General features: G+C 36.9%; 1 protein-coding gene across 2 annotated transcripts in view; it reads right to left on the bottom strand.

The window, feature by feature from the left end:
• Positions 1–15,882, bottom strand: part of IPO8 (importin 8) — an 87,613-nt gene that overhangs the window by 61,368 nt on the left and 10,363 nt on the right. Inside the window, exons 3-8 of one of the 2 annotated variants that reach the window (XM_058743205.1) lie at positions 12,451–12,607; positions 8,769–8,927; positions 7,616–7,772; positions 4,083–4,172; positions 2,000–2,094; positions 1,063–1,147 (exon numbers count right to left, since the gene is read on the bottom strand). In XM_058743205.1, coding sequence (XP_058599188.1) covers positions 1,063–1,147; positions 2,000–2,094; positions 4,083–4,172; positions 7,616–7,772; positions 8,769–8,927; positions 12,451–12,607 — 743 coding nt within the window. The remainder of the gene's footprint in view (positions 1–1,062; positions 1,148–1,999; positions 2,095–4,082; positions 4,173–7,615; positions 7,773–8,768; positions 8,928–12,450; positions 12,608–15,882) is intronic. The other variant, XM_058743206.1, reaches the window with a different exon arrangement.

Here is a 15,882-nt window from a genome sequence, read left to right as displayed (position 1 = left end):
GATGGTTAATGAGTTTAACTGCAGTGGAAATAATAGAAGACAGAACTGCCTGGCTTCCTGATTATCCTAGTTTCCATACTGAACGGCTGAACAGATAATTTTATTCATTATTCACTAATATTCCCTACAGACTGTCTTGTGGGTCAACAAAATAATTTGTGAGAAAATTACAGCCATAGCTTTCCTGAATTGTTGCAAGGTACTTTTTAGAAATGATAATCTATAAAATGATAGTAGACAAAACGATCATCTATAAAAGGAAGTACTCCATCTATGATGACAGGTTTGAGGCAGTTAGCTTGATATCACTGACAATAAAGAAGACTAATATGCATAGATTTATAAAAATCTAGAAACACCCTCTATATCATTAAAGGCTTTTACTATGTCTGATTAATCTTTGCTTCCTCACTGTAGTCCTGAAACAGCCAGTGCTTGAATAGTTATTAAATTTTATTTGTTGAAATATAAACAAAAATGTGATTCAAATGGCAATACAGATCAACCAATCTTCATGCCCAAATGTCCTGTGTACGTTTTAAATATTAATATCAACTTGGATTATTTCTCAAGAACTCCTAATTTGCACTGTAGAGAACGGTTCCTCAACTTCCACAAAAATGTGTAAGTTCTCAACCAAAGATCTTAATTTCTGAGCTCAAGCTCTCTTGAAATGAATCAATTCATTACATAAATCTTCTGATATAAAAGTTTAGAACAAAGAGGGGAGATCAAACGAACAGAGAATAAGAAACCCATATGAGGTCCAAGAGTTAATAGAAGAACCCAATCTAAGCACTGGTCACTGTGACATCAGTATCAATAAACTTAAAAGCTTTGAATCTAGCATCTAGGAGTGTGGAAGGACACTTCTTATGCAAGCTGCCCTAGGACGTTTGGTTCTAAAACTGACTGCACTATATTAGATTCCCAGATCTGCCATTTTATCCCCTATAAATATATAATGTGTTAATATGTTCATAATCTGCTTTTAAATGAATAAAAATGACAACTATTTTCAGGAGTAACTGTCCTTCTATTTAAAAAGCATACGTTTATTACCTGCTGAATTCCCACTGCATAGGTTTTCAAAAAGAATTCAGAAAATTCAAAGTATTCTTTTGTGACATTTCCTGGGCTTCCATATCTTAAAACACAAAGAGAAAATGTTTAAATGCTGTAAAATTTTAAAACAAGAGCATGCTCACTGGTTTAAATACCATCCCTTGGTGAAAGATCTATGCTATGTGGGCAGAAAACTAACACTTGCCCCTTTTCCACAAGCCCCAAGATGAAATCATAATAAGCTTGTACTTAGATTCTCGGCCATACTTAAAATTTCAGACAGAAGCTTCCACCTACTTAACCAAAAGTTCCTAAAGGGCAAATATTACAAATAAAAATATTAGATATGACTCTTTTTTCTTTTTCAAAAAATGCATCAATAATTAAATTTCACTAACTTTCTTATGGAACTAAGTAGCCATGCACCTTCTTGTACAATTCCTAGGTATTTCCAATGAACTAAAAAATGTCATGCCCATTCTTTTTTTTACAGAAGAACAGAAAGACCAGAAAAGACTGTCCACATCATTATAATCTCAAAGCCAATAATCACAGTCAGGCCTACCTTAAAACAAACAAAGGGTGACTTCTTTTTGCCCACTGTGGCTTTAAAGACTAACAGTGAGGGGCACCTGGGTGACTCAGTTGGTTAAGCATCTGACTTTGGCTCAGGTCATGATCTCATGGTTCTTGAGTTTCAGCCATGAGTCGGGCTCTGTGCTGACAGCTTGGAGCCTGGAGCCTGCTTCAGATTCTGTATCCTGCCCTCTCTTTGCCCCTCCCCCTACTCGCTCGCTCACTCTCTCGCTCTCTCAAAAATAAAAAACAAGGCTAACAGTGATATACTGTGAAGCATCAAGGGACCTATCGAGCTTTATTATATTCAGTACTGAGGTATTGACCATAAGATCACAAATCTAGTAAACAGAATTACCGTTCAAAGAGACGAGCTACAATATGTAGTGCCCATTTCTTACACTTCCACCAGACTAGTTCTGGTCTATCATCCTCATCAATCTGCAGAGTCTCCTAAGGGGACAAAAACACCCAGATTAAATTCCTGCATGGTAAAGGGGTTTATGTAAATAACAAAAGCAAAATAAATCTTATTATAAATTAATATTATAGTGAGTTTAAGTTGCCATACAAATGCAAATTCTTACTTACGGATTGCTAGGTAGGAATTAAATAAGCAAAGCAAATTTCAACTAACTAATGCTATTGTTCACATTTATCTCCTACCTTCAAAAGGCCCAAATGAATGTAAAACAAAATACACAACACCATGTCCCTTGAGGAAACTCTGGGATGACAGAAAGGTTTTATATCTTGATCTGGGAAATAGTGATGCAGGGTAATGTTTGTCAAAATTCACTGATCTGTTACCTAAGTTTTGTATATAAATTAAACCTCAATATAATCTGTCCCAAGATATGGATAAAAGAAAGAATATTGCATATTTGAAGACAAGCTTACATTTAAAAATGTGTAATTTATTTTGACTAGTTATTAGGTTGACTAGTGAAATACAGCATCACTGTTATTACATATAAAAATGATACACTGTCAATGTTAAAAATAAAAAAAAAAAAAAGAACTAAAATAAAGAAAAAAAAGGCGGGGGGGGGGGGTGCCTGGGTGGCTCAGTTGGTTAAGCAGCTGACTTCGGCTCAGGTCATGATCTCAACAGTTCCTGGGTTCGAGCCCCGCATCCGGCTCTGTGCTGACAGCTCAGAGCCTGGAGGCTGCTTCAGATTCTGTGTCTCCCTCTCTCTCTGCCCCTCCCGAGCTCATGTTCACTCTCTGCCTCTCAAAAATAAATAAATGTTGGGGCGCCTGAGTGGCTCAGTTGGTTAAGTGGCCGACTTCGGCTCAGGTCATGATCTCACGGTCCGTGAGTTCGAGCCCCGCGTCGGGCTCTGTGCTGACAGCTCAGAGCCTGGAGCCTGTTTCAGATTCTGTGTCTCCCTCTCTCTGACCCTCCCCCATTCATGCTCTGTCTCTCTCTGTCTCAAAAATAAATAAATGTTAAAATAAATAAATAAATAAATAAATAAATAAATAAATGTTTAAAAAAAAATTAAAAAAAAAAAGAGACACCATCTTTCATCTACCAAACTGGCAACTTTAGAATTTAACATGACAGACATTCTCAGTCCCTACTTAATAAAGTATAATCCAGGACAATGTTTCTAGAGAGCATTTTGTAAGATCTGTCAAAGTCTTAAACACTTCTAGGAGTTTATCCAAAGAAAATAATAGTGTATGTACATAAAAATTTAACTACATACATCCTTATGGTTCAAACACCAACACCCTAAAGCCACCTAAATGTCCAGCAAATGAAGCATTCAACAAAAATGACAATATAAAAACATTCATAATAAAAAATATTTACAAGAGATTTTATTTTATTTATTTATTTATTTTTTCAACGTTTTTAATTTATTTTTGGGACAGAGAGAGACAGAGCATGAACGGGGGAGGGGCAGAGAGAGAGGGAGACACAGAATCGGAAACAGGCTCCAGGCTCCGAGCCATCAGCCCAGAGCCTGACGCGGGGCTCGAACTCACGGACCGCGAGATCGTGACCTGGCTGAAGTCGGACGCTTAACCGACTGCGCCACCCAGGCGCCCCTATTTACAAGAGATTTTAAATGAAAAATGAATTTCAAAACAGTACCTACCTATGCCATTTTTATAAATAAAATGTGGCCATATATAGATCCAGAGGGGAAAAAAGGCCAGAAAAATAAATACCAAGTTTTAAAAATGGTTTCTCTCCTTCAAAATAAACTTAATTTTAAAAATTAAAAAAAAAATGGTTCTTATCGTATTTAGTAGAATATATTTTATTAATTTTGCTTATCTGAACTTCATAAAAATAAGTATTACTATTTTTATGAGAATAGTAATTGTTTTTACAAATAGCAGGCTAAGATAATCAATTGGCCCACCACAAATATCCCAAACCCAAGTTTTCCCAATTTTTCTGAAGAACAGAAGCCCTTCCTTACAGGAGGAACTGTCCTGTCAATAATAGTTCGAAAGATCTCCATCCACGCTGTCATGGTCTGGTTAGTCACCAGTTGAAGAGGCAATGCATACTGAAAGCAAAAGAACGAGGTCATCAAACAATAATTCTTCCCCTCCGAAAAAAGCCACAATTTCACCTATATTGGAAGGCTGAAATACATCCAATGGTTAACGTTTGACCATGAAAATGGTAATTTCATATGGTTCAACGTAAATTTAACTTAAATATAAGCATATATACATAAACTAAAATTTTGAAAATCTAGAAGTATACATGCCATGAATTGTTTCTCTGCAACCTTTTTAAATGAAAAAGAAAAAACTTTATTACAGTAAGGTCTCATTTATTCAGCATGAGATTCTAGGTAAGTGATTTTTACCATTTGCTCCTTTGTGTATCAAGCTTTTCCTTTTAACCACTTTTTTCCCCAGCTTTATTGAGATATAACTGACATATACCATTGTGTAAGCTTAAGATACACAATGTGATTATCTGATGCACATATATATATATATTTTTTAATTGATTACCAAAATAAGGTTAACACCTCCATCACCTCACACAACTACTTCTTTTGTGGTGAGAACTCATTTTAACCACTTAAATGAAAATCTTTACCTCATGACACACTTTGTTCAATTACTTTCCTCTACACTGCAGCACAACACCATAGCTACTCTATAACCACACTGTGAGTTACAGGAGGCAAGGCACAGTGCCTCTGCATCTATGCATTTTCGAAACCTCTACACGTTAAGAACACAATGACAGGTAAGAGGCAGTCTCTGTCCTCACAATGCTTACACTCTAGTTAGGGAAAACACACATATAAACAAGGAATTACAATATGGTATGATATATAATACAGATAAAAAAACAGTACAACATTGTTAAAGGCACACATGGAAGGATCGCCTCATCCAGGCTGGTGGGATCAGGGACATCTTTCTAGAAGTGATACACAAGCTGAGACCTGGAGAAAGAGCACAAACTGCCCAGGGCATAAAGGACAAGAGTGTTCCTGTATTTTTGTACAGCGTTTCAGAGGCTGAAGGCATGACGTTCTCATGAAGCTGAAAGAATTTCGGTATGCCTAGAGTGTAAAGTACAAAGGTAAGAATGGTAAAAGATAAGGTGGAGCCAGAAGGGTTTTATAAGCCATGTTAGGAAGTTCCCAGCTTAAGTGCAATGGGGAATGGTTTGGGCCTGAGATAGGGAGCAGAGGAGGAGAGGATTCAGCATTAGTGGGAGAGTGACGAGGAGTTCACTTCTGGACAAACTGAATTCTGAAGTATGTATGGAATATCCACATGCTCTGTACACAATGTTTAATAAATGCTACTTAGACAAAGTCAACTTAATTGTGTCATACTCCTCAAAATAAATTTTTCTGCCTCTTCCCAAATCATCAGACATTAACTTTCTCCATACATTATCCTTGTATGGTACCTCTTAAAGCTGCCTGAATTTTTGCTTCCAGGATTCCCAGAGGGAGCATATTAATGCAGTAGCATAAAATAGATTACCAAAGTGATTAAAAATGTTGAGGGTTTGCATTGGTTTTTTATGTTTGTAGCAGCAAATGTTGAGAGAAAACATTCTAGACTCTGCCCTCTTAGCAAATCAAACAGAGGTGGAGGCTTTAGGAAAATCATTTCATCAGCCTCTTACTTCCTGATTCCTACTATGCTTCTTTAGATGGGAAAGGGAAGTCCAGCCTCTGTATAAATGGGATGTTCCTCTATCTAACAGCAGAACATCTCACTGAATAAAAAATATTTCCCTCAGAGTAGAGTGCTTCTCCCAAGGAAAATTTCTGAACAGTGTTTTAATAAATAGCCAAAGGTACCATATATCTTCCTTCTCTATTAGTTTTAAAAAAGGGCAGGGGTGGGGGGGCAGAATATAGTTTCCAAGTATCCTAGTTTCTTCTCTCTTTTCAGATACACTTCCTCCTCCCTTCCATCTCCCCACAAAAGGCTAAGCTGGAAAAAAAACCACAAAAAAACAAAAAAAACCCTACATCAGATCATTCTCTATTAAAAGTTTAAGAGATGCTGGAGTGCCTGGGTGGCTCAGTCAGTTAAACGACTCAGGTCATGATCTCACAGCTCGTGAGTTCAAGCCCCATGTTGGGCTCTGTGCTGACAGTTCAGAGCCTGGAGCTTGCTTCAGATTCTGTGTCTCCCTCTCTCTCTCTGCCCCTCCCTCACTCACTCTGTCTCTCTCTCAAAAATAAAGAAAAACATTAAAAAAATTTTTTTAAGTTTAAAAGATTCATCTAAAAATATAAATTGTTATTAAAGTGAAATATTCTGAAATACTACAAAAGTACTTAATTAAGTGGCATATGGAGCCAAGAACAAAACCAACTATCTCGGCTCTCTAGCTCAACAACACTACCCTCTTGCCATGACTAACTAAAAAGTCATGTTAGAGGAGTTTAGGTGGCTCAGTTGGTCAAGCGTATGATTCTTGATTTTGGCTCAGGTCATGATCTCAGTCATGAAATCAAGTCCTGTGTCGGGCTCCACGCTGAGTGTGGAGCCTGCTTAGGATTCTCTCTCCCTCTCTCTATGCCCCTTTTCCACCCCACGCTCACTCTCTCAAAATAAATAAACTTAAAAAAAAAAAAAGGCATGCTAACAGAGATATGACTCATTCATCTTCAAACACTTTAGAGCCTGACAATTATTCTTCCTCCACCCAGATCTAAATAATTTATCTAAATCTTTCAAGGATTAAATTTAAAATATTTTTATATTTAAAACATTCCATCTCTGTCCCCTTCTAATTATGTTTTAGACTCTCATATTAATGTTCTTTATAGCTTTCAGATAAGAAAAAGGAAGTAGTTTAAGTGAAGAAAAATGAGGTACTAAATCTTTTTTGTTAGCTTTAAATTGGGTCAAATTGCAAAGAAACTATCACCAGTATGATTTCCCAGTAAAAGAGGGACCCTCTTCTTTTCCTTCCTCTTCTCCCATAATCCTAATTTATCAGTAGGCAGAATGCTGACAGATTAAGCAAGTAATTTAGGGGCAGTTAATTACCCTGGTTCTTCCTTACCCAGCACTTCAGAGTGAAAGGTATAGTCAGTGACTCTGAGCTCTGACACTAAGATAACCTTGGATGACTAAGTTAATTTCTGTGAGCCTATTCTCTCATGAGGTTGTTTTTGTTTTTTGTTTTTTTAAGAAATACATGTGAGGGGCACCAGGGTGACTCAGTCGGTTAAGGGTCCAACTCTTGATTTCGGATCAGGTCATGATCCCAGTTTTGTGAGATCAGGCCCTGCGTCAGGCTCCATGCTGACAGTGCAGAGCTTGCTTGGGATTCTCTCTCTCCTCTCTCTGTTCCCCTCATCCCAACCTCAATAAATAAAACATTTTTAAAAAATAAATAAATACATGTGAGAATATATAATAATTTTTAATAACTGACATTTATTAAGCACTTTCCATATGTCATATTTACAAGACCCTATATTTTTCTTCTGCAGTAGAAACTTACCTGAACAAGTGCATAAAAGATTTTCAGAATCTGTTTCTGTAGTAAAACAGAATAATGTGAGGAATCAGGAAGGAGCTGCATGATTTGTTGCTGAATACGAGGCAGAAATATTTGCATTGCTGCTATAAGAGGCTCTCTTTCCTCTGCTTTCTTATATCTACATGAGCAAAGACAAAAAGACAAAAAAATCATTCCCCCCCCTACAAAAGAGCTATAAATAATGAATAAAAAATATTTTTTAAACTAGATAAAGCTAACAAAACATTCCAAACACTGGCTAACATTTTGTTTGGACTGTTAGAATAAACTGGGAAGAAACTTTGAAAGAGCACATCCCTGTTTTAGGCAGCAAAACTAAAATCTTTCTAGAAAGATTTAAATTGATTTAAAAGCATTCTAGACTATTTTGCAAATTTCCTAAATGAATTTTTCTACTAAATTTTCATCATACCACAACTCTTCCTATAAAATACAAGTTGATATGCCTTTTTAAATGGACAATCCAATTATAATGTGGGGAAAAAACATTTCTTCTTATAATACGCTAAATTGAGAAGTTAAAATAGCTTGCAAACTTAGGTGTTCTTAGATCATTTCAATTGCTCCCAATTTAAAATATCTTCTAAAGACTCTACAGAGTCTGAACTAACTAGTTTTTAACTATAGGACTCTGCATACCTAAGAAGGAAGCAATCCTCTTAGAAACCAGAAAGCAATGCTATTAAATGTGACACTAGTCTCCTATCTCCCAACCAACTTCTATCGAAAAGAAGGTTACTAGCAAAGAAACTTCAACATCTTGCATCCAAAAAGTTAAATATTTGGTTTACTTAACAATGCACTCACCTGAACACAAATGTTAGAGTACCTCTATATGAGGTTTCCAAGGAAAGCTGTTACTAAATGGGCCTCTGAAACTGACAAATTCAAGAAACACTGCATATCTTATCACTGCCTTAGAGATTAGCAATGTACAATAGCAGATTAAAGGTTCTTTGAATAACTGTAGTAAATAAACATGTTTGTGCTTAACCTAACATTTCCCAAACTAACCTGATTTTGCAGAACACCCATAGGGCAGATCTGTCTATGCAATTTAATCCTTTCTAAGTAACACAAGACTGGTATCTTCAGCCAACAGAAATCAACTTACTCATATGTCTTCACCAGTTGATACAGACATAATAAACTGCCAAGCCAGCTTCCACTGCTCTGTGATTGCAAGTAATAGTCTATCTTGTCGACTACCGCTGGCCAGTGACCAGGGAAATCATATTTAATGATGGCACGGAGACACATTGTTAACTGGACTCTATAAGGTGGGGGAAAAAAGTCCAAAATCTAAGTAGTTATAAATATCAGGTTTCAAACACCTCTAATAATTTTCATAAAAACACTCTAACTCCTATTTACCTATATTATATAGTTACATATCTGGGGTAGGGGGATAAAAACAACAGTCCTATAAAGGAAAACTTCCTCAGTATCTTTACTTATGAAAACAAACAAAATAGGTAATTTCCTAAAATGAATGAAAACTTTCAAACAGGATTATCCTAAATACAGCTTTGGGGAAAAACAAGAAATTAAAAATAAAAATTCATTTAAATTTTTGCCAAAAAAAAACCAAAACAGACAACAAATCCACCTCAGCTCTGCAAAATTTTCCAGCTTTTGGTTATTATATCCTAAGGGGAAAACAAAACAAATAAAGTATTGTATAATTTCAACTGGAAAAAGTCTAAAAATAGTCAAAGTAGGTAAAACAGAGGCCGTCATAACCGTGGGAAGCATCTCTGTGAGCCAAAACCTTGAAGCATCCATTATCAGTTAATAGCCAACACAGTATGCTGCTCCTATCAAAGCTTCCTGAGGTAATAATTTCTTTACTTTAAGAATAAGAAACTATTAGCAGGCAATTCTTGAAGATGAAAGCTAAGAGCTATTTGCAAAGAAATGAAGAAAAAGGCAGTAAGAAAGTCATGAAACAGAATTATCTTTTTTTTTTTAATGTTTTATTTATTTTTAAGAGAGAGAGACACAGAGTGTGAGTGAAGGAGAGGCAGAGAGAGGGAGACACAGAATCTGAAGCAATATCCAGGCTTTGAGCTGTCAACACAGAACTTGACGCAGGGTTTGAACCCACGAACCGTGAGATCATGACCTGAGCCAAAGGTGGACGCTCAACCCACTGAGCCACCCACATGCCCCAAGAGAATTCTCTTTAATAACACCACAAAGTTAAGTGATAAAAGATGTGACCTCATAACGTTTAAGTCGGTAATCATTTCTCCAATGGGATCCCTACTGTATTGAGATTGAAAAAAAAAATAAGGAAAACATTTTTCTTCTACAAACAATCAATATGTCTTTATGTGGTCATTTGCAAATGGTTAGGAAACAAAACTGTGTGTTCAGTTGAATAGCCAATAACTAGGATTCTCTGAAATGAAACCCACAAAATAATACCTTTACTTTATGTTACAAAATCCACTTGAAAAATTTCCTTTGCAATACTCTTAAACTTTGAAAACAGTTCTTCAAAAGTGATTACAATTAAGCCTTAAGGACATAAAGCAACTGCCTCATAACAAAGATAAAAGTCTCCTCTTGCACCACCAGCAGTTGTTCCTAAACAATAAATAGGTCATATTTGTGTGCAATAAAACTGAAACTTTTCATTTTTCTAAATTTCACCTTCAGGTGACCCTCCCCCATCAACCCTTTCTTATTCCAGTCACACTAAGAATGGCAATGAGCAGCCATCCTTTCTTACATTACTGTGTGGAAGGATCACACAATTCAGAGAGGAAATGTAAAGATCTGACAAGACACAAACACATGACAGTAGCATAGGGGAACCACTGCCAGACTGGCGTTTGGGCACCCCACTGAGAATAATGGTGATTGTCTTTAATCAATATGCCTACTTTCTCCTCTTAACTAACAAAATAACTACACAAAGAGTTCAATGTTCATTCTCCTTCCTTTTGTTCTCCTCCCACGTTTTTCCCCTACTACTGCTTATGACATAATGTACATGAGACACTCGGGGATAAAGCTATATCTCATCTCTTAACATTAAACAGTTTCATTCCCCTACCTCAGGTTCACCTATTTCCCTCCTCCCTTTTCAACAGAAACTTAATTACAAGCTCACATTGAAAAAAAATCTATTTTTCCTTTTTTAAAATTGCAAAATTTTTATGACTCAAGAGCTCTGCTGTGCAATAGGGGAAGCCACTAGCTCTATGTTAACACTTTAACCAAAATTAGATGAAAAATTCAATTCCTCAGTTACAGTAGCCACATTTCAAGTACTCAATAGTCATGCCATGGCTATAGATTTCCATCATCATAAAAAGGTCTCTTGGGGGCGCCTGGGTGGCGCAGTCGGTTAAGCGGCCGACTTCAGCCAGGTCACGATCTCACGTCTGTGAGTTCGAGCCCCGCGTCGGGCTCTGTGCTGACAGCTCGGAGCCTGGAGCCTGTTTCCAATTCTGTGTCTCCCTCTCTCTCTGCCCCTCCCCCGTTCATGCTCTGTGTCTCTCTGTCCCAAAAATAAATAAAAAACGTTGAAAAAAAAAATTTTTTAAAAAAAAAGGTCTCTTGGACAGTGCTGCTCTATAGCATCTAATCTGAATTTTATTTTTTTTTATGTTTGTTTGTTTGTTTATTCTTTTGAGAGAGTGCACACACCACAGTGGGGCAGAGAGAGAGGGAGAGAGAGAATCCCAAGCAGGCTCCATGCCATCAACCTGGAGCCCGATGCAGAGCTCAATCCCACAAATTGCGAGGTCATGACCTGAGCTGAGAAATCAAGAGCTGGACGCTCAACCCACTAAGCTACCCAGTTGACCCTCTAACCTGAATTTTAAAAACCAGGGGCTCCTGGGTGGCTCAGTGGGTTGAGCATCTGACTCTTGATTTCAGCTCAGGTCATGATCTCATGGTTCATGAGTTTGAGCCCCACGTCGGGCTCTGCACTGACAGCATGGAGCCTGCTTGGGATTCCTCCTCTCTCCCCGCCCCACCCCTGCTCATGTTCTCTCTCAAATAAACATTTTTTAAAAATAAAATAAATTTAGGGGCGCCTGAGTGGCGCAGTCGGTTAAGCGTCCGACTTCAGCCAGGTCACGATCTCGCGGTCCGTGAGTTCGAGCCCCGCGTCAGGCTCTGGGCCGATGGCTCGGAGCCTGGAGCCTGTTTCCGATTCTGTGTCTCCCTCTCTCTCTGCCCCTCCCCCGTTCATGCTCTGTCTCTCTCTGTCCAAAAAATAAATTAAAAACGTTGAAAAAAAAAAAATTTTTTAAAAATAAAATAAAATAAATTTAAAAACAATAAAAAATAAAAACCAGAGCCAATCTTCTAGCTTATACCTACTCTATCCTGTCTTCTCCAAAGGAAAAGATACTCAGTTCATAAAAAATGAGTAAAAAGATAGGTAAAGTATAAAGAAAAGTGGTAGGTTAAAATTCCCAGAAGTCAATTTCCCTGTATCAGGGTGGGGGAAGTGGCAGAAACAGATAGTAAAACGTAAAGAAACCATAACTAAGAACACAGATTATTTAAATAGCAAGGATTTATATAATCTTAGTTAAGTATGATTTTTGCCTTAACTCTTTGTGGCTAATTATGGCAACTAAATCTTTTCCAAAATATTCTGAGGCAAATAATTACAAATGCAAAGACAAATAAGTAAAACAATATTTTTTGAGTGCCCACCTTCATTACTTTACCTCTTTAGAAATATGAACTTGAAGCTGATGATTAAATCCAACCTCTCCCATCCAAGTATTTTGTGCCTGCTACTAATCATATATAGTATAATGTACCTCACTAAATCTGGAGACCGAATTATTCCTTCCACAATGTTATCACGTATTTGCTGGCGATCATTTTCATGAATGTTGAATGGAAATACCGCTTCCCCTGGTGGAGGTTCTCGGTCAGGCCAGTACTGTGTCACCATGTTCTTCAAGTAAATGGCAGCTAAGATAGAGGAAAACAATGCTAATGTAGCAGTATTGAAAAGATGGCTTTAATTCAGCTTTACAGAGCATGCAAGGCTAAGCCCTGCTAAACAGGATACTCAGCAAAAATGGAAAATCTTACAATTATAAATAGCAAACTGGGGAAGGGAAAATGTGTAAGAAATGTAAGTTTCTCTTTAACTCGTAAAGCAAATTTAAGCAGAAAACATTTCATTAAATCAAGCTTCCGAGTTTATATGACAGAAAAATGATCAAGGAATCAAGTATGCATCCTTAGACTAAATACCAGGTAGTCTAAATGAAACTATCTTAATGTACTTTAATATCATAAAAATCATACAGTTCATAATGCCTATGCTGAGTTTACAACAGGTGAAATTCTACTGTCCTTCATGTAGACTGCTTTTCCTGTTTATTTTCTTTCACTGGCTACTATCCTGCACATACTACCATATTTGAAATATTGCTAATTTTTGTCTAACCCTTCTAAAATAATTACCACTTATAAATACAATAATAGGGAAAAGGACATCAGCCTTCAAATATTCTTGTAAAACCTCAGGAAATTTCTCAGCTATTTATTTCTATCAAAATACATAATTAATCATTTTGTTCCTATTCTTTCCAGCCATCTTCAATAGTTAGCAAAACGCTTCTGAAAGAAACAAGCTGACATACTACAACAGGGTTTTGATAGGGAAAGTGAAGCTCTCTAATTACCCCAGCTGAATACTGAATGTAAATACTCACTTATAATATCATATGCTTATATATACATAATATATAATAAAGAAATGTGAACTACAAAGACGTGTGACTTTCTTCCCTTCAATTTCTCCTCTCCCTTTTTGCCCCACCATACCCTCCCTTCATCCCAGTTTTAACATAAAACTAAATTGGTTCACAGAAGCATTATAACACAAAGAATAAACCAACATGTTCTACATTGCCTGTAATACAGTTGAAATTTAATGAAGCCATGAACTTGACATACTATAAGCTCTTCTTTCATTAGTTTTGATTCAACAAAGGTCTGAAAAAGACAATTCTACTTAAGATTTCCTTTTTTTTTTTTTTGGATAAAAACAAAAATCATTTGAGAAAGAGAGACAGAAAGTGGGGGGGGGGGGTATGCCTTGAGTTTTTGTCTTAACTTGTTTTTAATTAGGTTACACAAGCTCTGGACTAAGCACCATCTTTTATCCCAGTCATTTATTATATTATTAGCCATAAAAATTTATAGGCTGGTGAAAAACTGAATAAGTGATCTAAGAATATGGTCCAACCTGTCAGTAGTTCAGAATGATTTTATTAGACTAATCTTTGCAAAAAGAAAATCAGCTATATATTTTTAAACATTTATTTATTTATTTTGAGAGAGAGAAAGAGAGAATGCAAGCAGGGGGAGGAACGCAGACAGACAGAGAGAAAATCCCCAGCAGGCTCTGCACTGTCAGCACAGAGCCCTACATGGGCTCAAACCCATGAACCATGAGACCATGACCTGAGCCAAAATCAAGAGTCGGACACTTAGCCACCCAGGCACCCCAAAAATCAGCTATATTATACACAAGACCAAATTTTAATCTCTACAGAACTAGCCTTGAAAATAGTACTTTTCAGACAGCAAAGATACAGACATAGTAAAATAGTGGACTTAACCTATCATTTAGTCTTTAGTGCTATTAATTTTACCACAAAAAAATATTTGTATTATAGGGCTCCATACAAGATGGCCTACATAAAAGGCACACCAATTTATATATGTTAAAATAAATCTTGGGGCACCTGGGTGGCTCAGTGGGTTGACTGTCCAACTGTCGATTTCGGCTCAGGTCATGATCCCAGGCTCATGTGATTGAGCCCCTTCTCAGGGCACCACACTGAGCATGGAGCCTGCTTAAGCTTCTCTCTCTCTCTCTCTCTCTCTCTCTCTCTCTCTCTCTCTGCCCTTCCCCACACCCTCTCTCTCCCTCAAATAAAAATTTTTAAAAATCATAACATAAATCTTCAATTAGTTAAAACAAAATTGAACTTAATGTAATAATTTAAAAAGAGGGGCGCCTGGGTGGCGCAGTCGGTTAAGCGTCCGACTTCAGCCAGGTCACGATCTCGCGGTCCGTGAGTTCGAGCCCCGCATCAGGCTCTGGGCCGATGGCTCGGAGCCTGGAGCCTGTTTCCGATTCTGTGTCTCCCTCTCTCTCTGCCCCTCCCCCGTTCATGCTCTGTCTCTCTCTGTCCCAAAAATAAATTAAAAATGTTGAAAAAAAAAAAAAAAATTTAAAAAGAGAATATTAATTTCTCTTATGGATAATCATGGATTGCTAAGAATGATGAAGGAAAAGTACCAAAGATAATTCAAACTATCAATAACCTAAAAACCTCCCTTTAATTATTTAAAGTTATCTAACCATCTGCCAGACCTAAGAAACAAAATCAAAACAAAACAAGTATCATCTTAATCCAGTCATAAAGAAATTATTAAACTTTATTTTTCTGCAAAATCTCCTTACCATTCCAAGCATCTTAAGTTTGAAATTAACTTTCTAAAGCATACACACAGTTCCCTTCTCAAGCATAATGAATCACCACTTACGCCCTATGCTCTGGACCCAGACCCACAAACAACTACATAGGTCAGTCAGTCCCAGAATGTCAAAGGGGAAAGGATGCCACTATGAACTCATGGAAGCAAAATGCTGTGCTTTTTGAGTTGATGTTTCTAAGCTTTTCTATTTTCATTGTAATTTAGTAGCCGCCCCCCCCCCCAGTTGAATCTGTTAATGGCTAGGAAATCAAATAAAGTGTGTAAATTATATCCAAAACAAAATCAAATAGATTCTAAGAACCAAGGAACTTCATACAAACAAGACCCATGAATTTTAATGGAAGAGTTTCTTGTAATGCTTCTGGACTGATCGGAGGCATATTCCTGGTTTTTTCTAGGTTCTGTATTTTAGAACATTAAGGTTAACCTTAAAGAATCACCTGTGAATTGCTTAGCTATAAGCTGAATTTTTATATCCTCTCCCTATCCATCTTTTAGAAATACATACAAAAAGCCAGGAGAACAAAAAGCAAGCAACTGACAGAAAACAGAAACCATGCTATTCTTTAAATGACAGTCCCCGCACCAGGCACTAACAATGCTTCTTTGGGTCTAATGTAACACCCACTCCTCAACTACCACTTTTTTTTTTTATCTTTTTTTTTTAAGATTTTATTTTTAATCTTATTAATAAAGATTATTAATAAAGATTAATCTATTTATTT

Source organism: Neofelis nebulosa, chromosome 8, assembly GCF_028018385.1.
Source record: "Neofelis nebulosa isolate mNeoNeb1 chromosome 8, mNeoNeb1.pri, whole genome shotgun sequence".
Lineage (NCBI taxonomy): Eukaryota > Metazoa > Chordata > Mammalia > Carnivora > Felidae > Neofelis > Neofelis nebulosa.
Note: the sequence above shows the minus strand (reverse complement) of the source record. Positions and strands in the feature narration are given on the sequence as shown.